Here is a 14,584-nt window from a genome sequence, read left to right on the forward strand (position 1 = left end):
AAATTATATATATATATATATATATATATATATATATACAGTATATTTATATATAGTCATTCATTTACTGCCCATATAAAGCAGTCACGTTACTCCATCTCCTTGTTTGCGACTTTGTGTGGGTTGTTAAAAGGAAATAAATGGAAAAAATAAAAAAATAATATGCTTCTATATTTGATGCAGAATACAAAGAGTAGGCTGCGAGTCGGGTTATGCTGTAAATAACAGTGCAGTGAAATCATACACAAGAAACCCATGCCTGTGTTATTACTGTGTCTTAAGAGAGACTGTGGTTTGGTATAAAGTCTCGGGGAAAAATAATTTCTTCAAATTCTATGGTGCCTGATGCATTCGTTATTGCTGTAATGTATTAACCCTGGTCTACAGTAGATTGGCCTACTTTTTTATTCCCTGACTTCAAGCTCACATTAGAGAGATTTCGGCCCTGGAGCAATCATACAGGAAGGGCCTCTTCTCTGGATTTCTTGACTTTAGCAACCATTTTTTCCCCTGCTTTTTCCCGTCTTGTCTTTTCTCTTTTCTGTTCTATTATTTACTCTTTTTTGTTTTAGTATTTTGTGCTCCATCTCTTTTTTTCCATAACACTTGCTGACATCTTTACTCACTTTTTTCTATATTCTTCCCCTTTTTCTTGCTTTTCTGCCTTTTACATGATTCATCCTCTTTCTAACTTCTATTCTGCCCCAACTTACACATACATATACACGCAAACACACATACACAGGAACAGGCGAATATTCGTGGAATACGAAGATTTTTTTCCCCACGAAGATGAACATGAAGAGTTGACAGGCACCCAAGTTTTATATTGTCAGGGTTTAGTAGATGGAGCCCTGGATGCAAAGCTGGATATAAAGGTAAGAGTCAGAAGTGAGGTACGGGTAGGGATCGAGCGTAATCGTGGTCAAGACTAGCAGAGGGTTGTAACTGGAGTAACTGGAGCTTGGCACTGAATGGGTTAAGGCATTTGACTGATGCTAAGTCCAGTAACATTTGTTCACACCTTTCCTTTTGGAGCCAGAACCCAAAATAAAACTTGATTACCCCATGCTGGGTATTGTCACCTTGGACAGGAAGGGATTCCTGTGGAAGAGTGAAAGGCCAGACATCCTGGCAACATCTCCCTGGGGTGTGGAGACAGGGTATCAATAGACACAGGGTAAAATTATTAAATGTATAATGTCCAAAATATGATGGGTACATAACTTTAGGGCCCCATCGTACATTGCATCCTTATGCCTGCGACGTGCTGGTCTCAGGGAGACTAAACACGCCATGCAGGCATGACCATAACAAGTGTTATGCGAACGTGTCCTTGTGCCAACTGATACAGGTGCGGAGTTTGGTATGAAAATGATCACTAGGACCAGAGAATTATGATGATCCTGGTGTCATAATTATGCCACGCTCAGCCGGCGTCATATTACATATTTTATGATCCCAGACCAAAGATGAGAAGATATAACCCCGCCTTCAGAAGGTCATAGTTCTGAACCCCCTACTCCCATCCCCTTGCTCAGGTAACAGGAAAAGGGCGGTCTTGGGGGGGGGATAAAAAGGTGGGCAATTGGTAATGGAGAGAGAGCCTGTTTTTACCATCTCAGAGACAACATCAAGGCTCCAAGGAAGTATGGTATGATACTCTGTTTTATCCCTTTTATTTTACACTGTTTTGTACTATCTATGTCTATGTCTCTTTTTATATGCATTTTTATGTAACAGCACTGTGACCCATTTTATACTCAGATTAAACATTTTTAATCAGTTCTGTCTTTGTTCTCTAATCGAATTCAGCCTGGAGATAGCCTTTTGTATACATATAAATACGTCACGTTACTAAGCGGTTAACTATATAGATATCAGTTTGGGGATTGTGTAGTTATCGCGGTCTGATTGTTTTTGGGTAACCTAAGACGCCCGGTTTTAAAGTTCTTGGTGGTGGCAGCGTGGTTTACACTGGGAGTTTTGGGGTGACTGGTTGGGGTTGGTGGTGGTTGCTTGGTGCCCTGCGGGGAAAGTGACCAAACGCGCCGGAAGTCTGGTTGGCGTTTAACCCTTGGTACACCCATACTCCCACGTCGCGGCTCGGCCGATAGCCCTGCCCGTGACAAGGGTCAGTTCAGGCAGCGTAGGTTCACAAACGATATTCAAGCAAAGGGTCAGAATCCATGGAGACAAAAAAGACTGCATAGAATGTCACAGTAATTAGTATACTGAGAGCACAGTACGTCTGAGCAATTTGGGTAAGGAGAGACTCAGTTTTATAAGGGGGAGGGAAGGGCACAACCCTCTGACATCATCATTGGACCTAATTACCCCATCTGGAGTGTCCCACCTACTGTCCCTTTAAGAGGCCGTCTTGCGTGCGCGCACGGGCACACAAGGGGCATGTGAGACACGGAGGGCATTCCTCCATCTCTGCCTGGACGGCCCCCCTTGTGCTCCGAGCGACCCCGGCGTGGGGTAGAAGGTCGCGGCACCGCCATCGCCCAGAGGGACAGCATGGAGAGGAGAACGCGGCACGGGAAAGAGTAAAGCTTGGCGGTGGGGACCTGTAGTGATGTCCGGATCATGAACGAATCGTTCATTTGATCCGGTTCTTTTTAGTGATCCGGATGAATCAGTTCAGTAGACTGAACGATTCATTTGTAGCGGTTCAGTCTGTGAATCATTCAGCTGTAACCTGATCCTAGAGCTGTGAGTCATCTGCAGAGCACTCAGACACAGACTCTGGGGTCAGGTTACAGCTCATTAATTCACAGAGGAACGATGACTCATAGAGTCAGAGAGTCGTTCAAAGATTCGAATGATCCGAAGACTCGAATGATCCGAAGACTCGAATGATCCGAAGACTCGAATGATCCGAAGACTCGAATGATCCGAAGACTCGACTGATTCAATGATTCAAATGATTCGAATCTTACAGGGATCCGGATCTTACAAGGATCCGAATCTTACAGAGATTCGAATCTTACAGAGAATGTTACTGATACCATACTTTTATAAATAAATACACACTGCCCCCAGGATTTAGATTCCCCTGAGTTTGCCCCCCTTTACCTATAAGTGCACCTACAGTTAACTTTATTAAATTAATTAAATTAACCCTCAGTCATCAGAATAAAATTAACCCTTATACCCCATCAACCATAACTGCCCCTGAAATTAACTGTAAAGATCCCATTAACCATAACGGCCCCTGAAATTAACCCAAAGACCCCATTAACCATAACGGCCCCTGAAATTAACCCTTAACACTCCATTAACCATAACTGCCCCTAAATTAATTGCATGTACTCCAGATAAATTACCTAATAAATTGGTATGGTTGATGGGGTCTTTAGTGTTAATTTAGGGGCAGTTATGCTTAATGGGGTGTTTAGGGTTAATTTAGGGGCAGTTATGCTTAATGGGGTCTTTAGTGTTAATTTAGGGGCAGTTATGCTTAATGAGGTGTTTAGGGTTAATTTGGGGGCAGTCATGCTTAATGGGGTGTTTAGGGTTAATTTGGGGGCAGTTATGCTTAATGGGGTGTTTAGGGTTAATTTAGGGGCAGTTATGCTTAATGAGGTGTTTAGGGTTAATTTAGGGGCAGTTATGCTTAATGAGGTGTTTAGGGTTAATATGGGGGCAGTTATGCTTAATGGGGTGTTTAGGGTTAATTTGGGGGCAGTTATGCTTAATGGGGTGTTTAGGGTTAATTTGGGGCAGTTATGCTTAATGGGGTGTTAAGGGTTAATTTTGGGGCAGTCATGGTTGATGGGGTGTTAAGGGTTAATTTTAGGGGCAGTCATGGTTGATGGGGTGTTTAGGGTTAATTTAATGGTGAGGGTTAATTTAATTAATTTAATAAAGTTAGTTTAAGGTGCAGTTGCAGGTAAAGGGGAATGTAAATCCTGGGGGCAGTGATTATTAATGTATTATTTATAACAGTATGGTGATATTATCTGACTGATTCGAATCCCAATGAAGGCAGAGAGTCGTTCAAAGATCCGGATCTTACAATGATCCGGATCTTACAGTGATCCGGATCTTACAGTGATCCGGATCACTGTAAGATTCGGATCCCTGTAAGATCCGAATCTTTGAACGACTCTCTGCCTTCATTGACATCACTGGAGGCAGGGGGGAGGATTCATTGAGTAATGAAAGGGGCGGGGCCCATCGTTAGTGTGCCTGCACGGAGTTACTAGAAAACAGTAACTCCTGTGAGTCACACTGAGTGATCCGAAGATTCGGATCATGAATCGGATCATTTCAGTGAACGAATCGAAATGATCCGATTCACTTTAATGATCTGAACTTCCCATCACTAGGGACCTGGCAAATATATACACACAAATACATACACACACAAGGGGGCGTAACAATAGTTGCGACCACTTGTCCATCCCTTTAAGGCCGGGAGAGCAGTGCTAGTGAAGATAGATGATTGCCACATGTTGTGTAACCCGATCGAATCGCTGCTTTCTCCACTAATCTATCCTGAAAGAACCTGCCTTGGGGCGACAAACTACCCCTCATATGAAAGTGCCGCCAGGTTCCCATGGACCCACTAGGACCCATGTAAACACCTTGGTGCATCACTTGTCTAATCTTTTTTTTTCTTTTTGCCTTTTAGAGGTTGACAGACACACATATGATTTTACTGTAGACTTTGTGTAGACTTCTACACAAAAAGGCTTAGAAATGATACCTTTAATACTTTTAAACATTCCTATTTCTCCGGGCTTAGCTCATTTTTATAAATACAACTTTATCTTGACTTTACCTCTCTTTTAATCGATCAACATTATTTTCTCCCAACAACTTGCGGGTACAGGAAAAAGCAGCACTGATTTCATTCCAATATAGATCAGTAAAGAAAAATATTTTTTTTCATTAAACCCTCAAATTAAATATTCTGTAAACGACTTTCCCATTAAAACAATGTATGGAAAATGCATTCTGCAAGGCTGCTCTGAAATAACTGTTGAAAACATGGTTAAACATTTCATACATTGTTTTTAATTATCCCTGAAGATTGTAACTACTGGAGAGCAATGTGGAGCATGATAGTGTTATATGAAATCAATTTATAGTAATAAATAATAGGATTCTCCTGTTAGTCCAAGCAGAAAGTTTTAATGGACTCTGCCGTGTTTTAGCATTTTCCTTATTACTCAGTTCATCTATACGGCTATAATCACAAATGCCAGCTTCACATGGTAGGTGTCCTGGTTTAATAGCTTTCACTGTATTCATCAATAAAAGCGCTGCATATAGGTTATGCATAAATCAGGCAACATCAAAATATTAATAACTTTTTTGGGCCGCTACTATCCATGTAGACTGGTTAATCCCATTCTAGAATTTTATGTGTTTTTTTTTTTTTATTTAAGACAAAAAACATAGTTTAACATAAAAAACACAGAAATAAAAAAGATAATAAGAAACCGAAACACATAGGAGCTCCAGGGCTTCCGCATCTGAAGATTAACATTTATAGTCATACCTAGCCGTGTCATTATGCGTAGTCTGCAGTGTTACTGTCAGTGAGAAAAGATCGGCCTACTGAAGGGCAAACAGACTACAGACATCAACATAATGAAGAAATGGCAGGAATACGTTGGATTAATGCCAGGCTGTACAGTACGAAATTACACCAAAGAGTACACGGAAACCACAGAGGCCCAATACTGGCAGAACAAGGCTGTTTGTGAGCTTTCTAGCTGAAGCAAGCATTGGTACATACAGTATACCTACAAACAAACATTTTTTGTTTTATAATCTCAATAAGATTATGGAGGAGAGGCCATGACTGGTGCCATCACTCTCCCATTTTGGTAAAGACCGGTGATATGTCTCATGCTTCTTGCTGGTTTCTTAAACCAGTACTATAAAATGAGCCTGGGTCAAACTGGGTCAAAGGTCTATACCCTTCACATACCTTTTCTTCTTCATCCCTGTCCTCCGGTTTTTTTGGCCTTGTATTTACTTCTGTCAAGGATTGTTATGGGTCAATACCAATGGGCCAATTCCACATCTCCCTTGCTACTATTTCTATAGAGTAGCAAAAAAGCAGTAACATTACGTAACCCTCTTAGTGCTGCTTTTATGATTACTCTATATTCTTTTTTGGTGAACGTGTTGGTGTAGAAGATATTGAAAAGAGAGGCAAAGCAAATAACATAAAGCCCAAAATCTCCTCCATGTATTTATTTTGTGTTAAATTTGAATAGGGGGCTTCTTACTCCTATACCTGGCCATTAGGCTTTTCACTGTGGCAGAAAGCTATGGGTCCTTTTTGAAAATAACAGTAAAAAAAATTCTCTCTCTAGCGCTTTCTACTGTCAGGGGAGGGCTGGCAAGAGGAGCATTGTCTGTTTGCTTGTAATTCTGCATATGGCCACCAGGTCTATAATTTCAAAGACATTAACCAGAGTTTAAATGAAGACTGGGTCCTCTCTGTGCTCCTTGCATGGATTTTCTACTCAATTATTTTCTGGAAATGTGTTTTAAGCATTATTGGATTGATCATATAAAAGTTTTGGGATGCTTTATTACCAGTAAAATTGCACCCTCCCGCCACCTCTACAGCTAACGCACAGATGTGTGGCTCTGTATATCTAAAAGTGAACATTTAGAACCAAAATGGGAACCAAAGTAAACATTTGGCTATAAATACTCGGAGGGGTAACTGATTACCCATGCTTAAAACTGTACTGTGATTCAAACCCCAGGACACCCCTGTGACATGTACATATACAGCTCTACATGAGTTAAATCTCTAATGGAAGAAAAGCCGCATTAAAACCATTAATAACCGTTCAATGGCCTTCATACATTTTTAATCAGCAGTGAATCCGAAATACTGAAAGAATATCCCAACATCAAAGTATATTTAAATCGTGGCCACAGGGAAAGCAAATAACAGATCAATTACTTAAGTACAAAAAAAAGCTATTGAATTTGTTTAAGAAAGGGATGTGATGTATAAGTTGATTACAGTTATACATGTCTGTGATAGAGGACTATAAAAGAATGAAGTTATTGAAGTTATGTTACTGAAAATATATTCTGACGGGTTGCTACTGCAAAGACCTACTGCCCTTTAAAGAACTATCCTCTGTATACAACATAATTAACAAGAGCATTGGTGTTTCTTTCTATTTTGCGTGTTTTGTGTTTGGCAGGATCTCCAACACATCTCTTACCCTACAATACTGATGTATAAAGCAGCTGCCTAGTGATCTGAGATGGTAGGGGCATCATCACCATGTTCTCCCAAGTATTAGCAAGCATGCGCATCATGCTCCCCAGGACCAGTCCTTCTCCAATGTACATATAGGAGCTTCTATAACACCCAAAGCCCCCAATATCTGCTTCATGTCAGCCAGTCATTTAATCATGTAAATCTCCCCCCTAGATTTAGTAGTTTTAATCCATCTTTTCAGCTTCACCTATTTTAGTTTACCTCCTGAACCTTTTTTAACTCTCTTAAAAAGCTTTACAGTTGTAGCCAACCTCCTAATCCATAATTGAAGCCACCTTTTTAGATCCACCTCTATGTTATCATTTGCCTTTCTGTTTGTTTCGTGTTTTTTTTTTATTTGGATTTCTAACAGTAAGTAAAACAATACGCATCCAAAATTTATTTTACTTACTCCAAATGATATCAAAGTCCAAACACTGAATTATATGGAAAAGATCAGTCACTTTAAGAAGAGAAAGGTACAGCGGTGCTACCGGCAGTTGATAAAGTGGTATTAATAGGGCGGATCTTAACAAGCATTTAACATTGAACAAGGAGGAAGGACACTATACTGTAAGAGAACAGCAACTAAAAGGAATTTTCCCCAACTTTAGGGAGAACTCCCGCAATAGGTTTTTACTAGTATCATTGAAACCCAGTTTGAAATTTCAACTCATTTTTGGGAAATCGTTAGTCCAGCTTGACACCTTTTATTGGGCTAACATTAAAAAAGATGTAAGAAATACATCTGAAGTTACCGAAGCTTCAAGGGACCTCTTGTCGATGGTGAGCGTTAAGCTGCATAGAATGACTGGAGTGTCCCTTTAAAATGTTTGATTTTTAATGACACTTTTCCTTTAAGTGCTGTGATATAGGGTAGGGTATAGGTTTATGACAGCACACAATTTAACATTGCTCCCACCAGGCTGCTGCTATAATATATATATTATTTCAACTTAAAGCTTTCTGAATTTTGCTCTATATATTCCAAAAAAATAAAGCAACCCATTTGGACAAAGCAAAGGTATTTTGCCAACAAGCATACACGTGATCATTTATGTGCCAATAATCAAGGAGAACAAAAACACCTTTAATAATCCCTGGACCATGGAAGAAGCAAATGCTATTTTGTGTAGAAGAGTGTAGGCTGCAATAATTTGCTGGGACAATCACCAAAGTCATTCCAGTGCTGAGATCCAATTGCAATAATTTCAGACTGTGTCTACAAGTGGTGAGTAATGTTAAGAACAATCCTGCATACAAATATACAGGCGTCTCATACCACGTCCTTTGCGGTAGCTCAGAAGGCAATCCAATAATATCCATGGTCATAGACGGCGTTTGGACTGCTATCTCCTCTGGTTATTGGAAAACATATAGTAATGAAGAAAACCCATAAAGTTAAGAGATTGGAATAAATAAGAAACATGGGTGATTTACTGGAAAACTTTCTTACTATATTAGAAATTTCTTATTATTCTAGAATGCTCTCCTTTTGAGAACAGGTGGATACATGCAGTAGAAGAGAAAAGACAGAGTTGAACCATCTAGTCTCCCTTTTTTGAATCACATATGTATTTATTCTAGAGGTGAGCCTAGTGTCAGCAGTACCCGGTTTCAGTGCAATAGCCCTTGGGTGTGCCTAGTGTGCCTAAATTCCCTTCATTTGGAATAGCTAATGTGGATGAAAAGAAGAGCAGCCAGAGTGTAACATTTCAGTAGCCAGCCGGTACCTTGCTACTTCACAAAATCATGACTACCACTAATGCCCCTGCTTGATTCTCTTATCCTCTTAACATTTTCTGTTCATCACAAGTACACGCATTATCGATGCATTTCTATTTATTGTTTTGCTAAGCTATACAATATATAACTGATTACTGACATGCTATACTGTTCTGTCTTGGAAAGAGATTGCTCCAATTTGCTGAAAAGTTCTTTCTACATCTGGAGCACTCTAGAATGGACCAGTTTTGCATTTTTTTTGCTGATTTGGGGCGATTTGGCTGTTTTGTCAACGAACCTTCACATCCTTATTTTTTATAGTTTTTAGATTTAATTTTCGTGTTGTCTGAGATACGTTTAAAAATCCACTTGAGGTAATACTGAGTAGATGTGTAAACGCCAGGACGTTGCTTCTGACCACAGCCAGAGCCCCAGCTGGTTATCCCGACCACAGTGTAGAACTTAGCTTTCCTTCTTTTGCACATCAAAGGTCCTCCACTGTCACCCTGCGTGAATCAAAGGAAAGCAAGCGATCCTTAAGAAGACTCTCGATAATTACTATACATTAATTGGACAATAATTAGATCCAAGAGATCTCTTTTGTTGCTGCTCCTTCCTCTGTTCATATCCTATCTTGCCCCACCTGTCTAAACTGACATCCATTCCTCGCATTTCCTTTAATGATAATTAAGAAGTCTTTACTTCTTTTCTGACCCATGTGACTTGTGAAAACAAGCTATATTATCTCACAGCTGTTTTGTGAGACATGTGCTGTCCGGGGTGTTTAAAAAAGTATCATCACTGAGTAAAAAAGAATTGATTACCTGGCATGTATCAAAAGTTCCCTGTTCATATCCTGCACATAGGTTGTAGTTACCCACGGCTCCATTGTACCAGTTGGGCTTGTTGCAGCGTTCCACTGGAAAGAAATTCACTGGAGCCTCGTGAAGGATATCTGATGGTTTAATGGCTGAGAAGAAAAAAATACATCAATTGTATGGCTGCCATCAGAAATATTGGGGCCCAGTACAAAACATAAAAAAACAGTGCCTTTTCCTCGTCCTACTCCATGCATCTCCAACAAACTTCAGAATAGGGCCACCAGGCCCTAAAGCTTGCATTGGGGCCACCAGACTCAAAAATCCAGAAAGGGAACATCTGGGCCCCAAAGCCCCCTGTCTGCCCTGGCCATATTCATAGGTAATGATGGAAGCCCATATCGAATAATTGGATACAAAAAAATCAGAGTAACTGCAGTTTGAAAATATACCAGAATAATAAAAAATGGGCGTATCTAGAAATATAGAATTTGACAAAGAATAAAAACCATTCAGTCCATTTTAGTGTACTAACCGGGAAATAAATACACAGTTCTAGAAAAGCAGAAAGTCTATACAGATGTATATAACATGCTTACATGTTTCATCACGAGCTCCCCAGCCTGCGACGTAGCAGTCGGCCATTTTGCTGAGAACGGCTTGTTCGGCAGGAAGGCACGCTGGCTGAGTGTATTCAACAAATACGATTGGCTGATTCAGCCTGAGCAAGGCGATGTCATTCTGTTCCAGTTTAGGGTAATATTTCTCATGTTCAAACTTTTCTTGTATAGTTCGTATCTGAGTGTTTATTTCTTTACTTGAGAGCTGGTTGGCGCCAAACACAAGCCTCCACGAATAATATTCACTGATTAAACCAAAGAAAAAATTATTTGTGATCTTTCTTTATTGGGTATTAACATATATTAAAGAAATTCTTCAAATGAGTAGCGAAACTCTTACCCGTATGGGCAATATACTGTGAGATTTCAAACGGGTGCAGTCGTGCAAGTCATGTCTCCCCCCTTTTTACATATACATATATATATATATATATATATATAAATATTCACCGTCGATGGAATTTACAATCAGTTGGTTTTTCATTTATCTTTTGTGATTAATAATTAAGGCTAGTATTTTCAATATCGGTTCCTATACGGCAATCACTTGTCTATGATTAAGCCCATATTGGTGAAACGCGTCAGACGCAGATTCTCAGTCTTATGTCTGCGTAGAAGAACAATAAAGCTTTGTGGTTTTAAAGGACGTATTGGCGTCTTTGCGTAATTGTCATTCGGAGTGCGCTGCATAATCTGCTCACGTTGTTTCTTTCATTAACATATATATTATGCCATGTTTTGGGGGATTTTTTTTGTCAGGACTCAAAAAGATAAACTCCCATTAGTTTAATGGGGGGAATAAGAATAGTTAAATCCCTATATTCAATATCCTGAGCAGACAAATGAAGAAATACACTAGACGGCTAATTCCACCCGGCATCCCACCATTGTTTTTGAGTGGACCCTGTGCTCTATTTTTGTGCTCTGATTATTCTGAGAATTATATGAAATGTTTCTATAAAAAAATCCTAATTAGTTGTAATACAAAATGCGCAGGTTCTCCATCTCCTAAACTGTTACAACTCTGCATTGTTTCTCCCGTAAAACAATTAAGTGACTTACTTGCCGCGATCCTTGAAACAATGGGCAGCTGTCAGAACCCACAAATTATTCAGGACGACACCGCCGCATAAGTGAAAATACCCTTCTTCACTATGCTCCTGAATACTAACCATCCAGGGCCAGTTACCGGGCTCCGAATTCTTTCCCCCCACCACGCGGGAGCCACGGAAATCCTCCACTAGTGGTCTGTTTCCACAGACTGAAATAAAAATAAAATGTTTTAAGGTAAAATAACACATGCTGCGAACAAATACAATAGAGGCAGAGAGAATTTTAATACAAAGTTGTTTTATTCTTCCCATTTTTTCTTTAAGTTACATTGTGACAGATGTCTGGTCCCATCCTCAAAATCCCAAACACAAGCAGAATATTTCACCGTATAATAAAGAAACAAAACAGAAATGCGTTATCGCATGTTAGACATGTAAGATATTATATATTATTGTGCATAGTCTTGGTTTACAAATATCAATTACCCATAAGAACAAACATGTTATTTTTCTCATTGTTAACTTTGATGTCATGTTAAAATAACACGCACTTTCCCTCTGTAATGAGAGATATACTCACCTGCATGTTCAGAGCTCTCGGAAGCACTGAAAAGAACTCTTACAAAAAGAAAGATCAGGTATAGCTGCTTCATGCTTAGACCATCACATTGAAAAGCTATGTGCTTATTAAACAGAATATAGAGAACATATACCTGAGCGTATTATGACATCATTAATGCAGAATCAGCTAGGAGGCCACAGAAAGATGTAAGCGTGAAACACGGGCAAATACTTTGTAGGAAAAATAAAGGAATAAAAAAAAATCACAGAACTGTAGAATACCACGTAATATTAATAGCACACAAACTGCTTCTTGAGCAAGTCTAATAAAGCATATGTATTTTTTTAGTATAGAACATGTAGTGGATCGTATATGTACTGGCAACACACACTTTAACAGCAATGAATTGCTATAAGGGCACTCAGGATTTCTTGAATATGTTTACTGTGTTTGTCTATATTACTATTTCTGGGAGTCTGCTTCATGTATCCACTACCCTTTCTGTAAGTAAGTAAGTGGAGCATATCATTTACATGAATGTGAACGCGTGACCTGTTCTGTGGCAGGGGTGCCTGGGACTAATCCTGCTGATTTCATCTTTTTTATTCTGCAAATGCCCGTCACTCATTATATATATATATATATATATATATATATATATATATATATATATATATATATATATATATATATATATATATATACAGTATAATGTAGTACATGTCCCACTAAGCTCTGCTAGCCAAGGCTTGTAACCATGACATTTGAGTCAGGACCCCACTGTTTTCATGAGGCAGCAGTAATGCCCTTTGGTGCCCGTTGTTTAAATGCACTAACTGCTGGATCTCTCCTGCTCTGCACTAACTGCTGGATCTCTCCCCACTCTGCCCTAACTGCTGGATCTCTCCTGCTCTGCACTAACTGCTGGATCTCTCCCCACTCTGCACTAACTGCTGGATCTCTCCCCACTCTGCACTAACTGCTGGATCTCTCCCCGCTCTCCACTAACTGCTGGATCTCTCCTGCTCTGCACTAACTGCTGGATCTCTCCCCACTCTGCACTAACTGCTGGATCTCTCCTCGCTCTCCACTAACTGCTGGATCTCTCCTGCTCTGCACTAACTGCTGGATCTCTCCCCGCTCTCCACTAACTGATGGATCTCTCCTGCTCTGCACTAACTGCTGGATCTCTCCCCGCTCTCCACTAACTGATGGATCTCTCCTGCTCTGCACTAACTGCTGGATCTCTCCCTGCTCTCCACTAACTGATGGATCTCTCCTGCTCTGCACTAACTGCTGGATCTCTCCCTGCTCTGCACTAACTGCTGGATCTCTCCTGCTCTGCACTAACCGCTGGATCTCTCCTGCTCAGGGTGAGCTGCTCTCCACAACTCCATTCATAAGACGATCAAGTTGTCTGAGTCCAAGGTCACTGGAACAAAGAACCCTAATGTGAGATGAGCCTCATCCTCCGCTCCTCGCCCCAGAAGGTAGCAGCAGCAGCACACGGCTGGGGGCAGCTATCCCGTGACAAGCTCCCCTCCCGGAGGGCTCATTAAGAGGATGTGATCTGGCTGGTGGCACCTCCGAGGTGTGCGGGCTGCTGCTGCAGTGGGGAGGATGGTGCGCTGTTTTCGGGAAGGGTCCCTGGTGATCACAGGGGTGCTGGTGTGGTGGGATCTCCTGTCCGGGTCCCAGGCCAGCTGGAGCTGCGGGGATCTGCTGTGCGGAGAGAAGGAGGGCTGCTGTGTGTTCGGGAACGTGAGTCACACCGAGATCAGATGCTGCCAGCTGCCCTTCCACACTTTCCTGGACAATGTGGGCTGGTTTGTCCGGAAGCTGTCCGGGCTGCTCATCCTGCTGGTGCTGTTCGCCATCGGCTACTTCCTGCAGCGTATGATCTGCCCCAGTCCCCGAAGATATACTCGGCGGCAGCAGCAGCGGGGACGCGACGGCCCGGGACTCCTCAACGAGACCAGCTCGCAGGACTCGCTCATAGACAGCGTGCGGCGGCTTCCCGAGCACGAGCTCCGCGTCATCTCATCGCCGGTCTTCCTGCAGCTGCCGAGCTACGAGGAGGTCAAGTACCTCCCCACCTATGAAGAGTCCATGAGACCCGGACAGGTCATCCTGCCGGTATCGCAGGTCCCCGTGTACACCGCAGAAGACGACAGGGGGCGAGGATCCCAAACCCCCCACTGACACGAAAGGGACCGGGACCTCTGTGATGAACAGCATGCGAAGGTGATCGCTAGCACTAGCACTCTCATCAACCTCAGCCAGTAAGAGCAGGGCATGATAGGAGTTGCAGTCCGCAGCAGTTGGCATGCCAGAGGTTACCTATGGCTGATTTACACTAATTCTTCCTTTGGTACCCCTTCACCCCCCCCTATATACTCTGTTTACCCTCCTCTGCCCCAGGGCTTTCTCTGCCATCCTGCAGACCCCCTCCCCATCTCTTCCCTCCATTGTCCTGCATTTCACCCAGTTCCATATTACTCCATATTGTCCTGCGATGCCCTCTGCTCTCCTCTGCTCTGCTCTAAGGCTGG

General features: G+C 41.6%; 2 protein-coding genes across 2 annotated transcripts; one reads left to right on the plus strand and one right to left on the minus strand.

Annotated features, from left to right (window-relative positions):
- Positions 1-9,288: 9,288 nt before the first annotated feature.
- On the minus strand, positions 9,289-12,123 carry LOC149300364 (acrosin-like). The gene is made up of 5 exons (XM_089485315.1): positions 12,051-12,123; positions 11,562-11,679; positions 10,398-10,663; positions 9,805-9,950; positions 9,289-9,486 (listed from the first exon to the last, which is right to left on the minus strand). The coding sequence occupies exons 1-5, from the start codon at positions 12,121-12,123 to the stop codon at positions 9,289-9,291; spliced, it is 801 nt and encodes a 266-aa protein (XP_089341441.1).
- A 1,529-nt stretch (positions 12,124-13,652) lies between these two features.
- Positions 13,653-14,234, plus strand: CUNH3orf80 (chromosome unknown C3orf80 homolog). The gene has a single exon (XM_089485316.1). It carries the CDS (start codon positions 13,653-13,655, stop codon positions 14,232-14,234), a length of 582 nt encoding a protein of 193 aa, XP_089341442.1.
- The last annotated feature ends 350 nt before the right edge of the window (positions 14,235-14,584 follow it).

Source organism: Sceloporus occidentalis, unplaced genomic scaffold (genome assembly GCF_023333645.1).
Source record: "Sceloporus occidentalis isolate IW3139 unplaced genomic scaffold, rSceOcc1.0.p SCAF_25, whole genome shotgun sequence".
In the NCBI taxonomy this organism is placed as follows: Eukaryota; Metazoa; Chordata; class Lepidosauria; order Squamata; family Phrynosomatidae; genus Sceloporus; species Sceloporus occidentalis.

Excerpts from the sequence above, each read along its gene's own strand:
- LOC149300364 (XM_089485315.1), bottom strand. The coding sequence starts at position 12,123 with ATGAAGCAGCTATACCTGATCTTTCTTTTTGTAAGAGTTCTTTTCAGT. Across the intron at positions 11,680-12,050 it reads CGAGAGCTCTGAACATGCAG|TCTGTGGAAACAGACCACTA; the intron begins GTGAGTATATCT and ends TTTTTATTTCAG. Across the intron at positions 10,664-11,561 it reads CAGGAGCATAGTGAAGAAGG|TGAATATTATTCGTGGAGGC; the intron begins GTATTTTCACTT and ends TGGTTTAATCAG.
- CUNH3orf80 (XM_089485316.1), top strand. The coding sequence starts at position 13,653 with ATGGTGCGCTGTTTTCGGGAAGGGTCCCTGGTGATCACAGGGGTGCTG.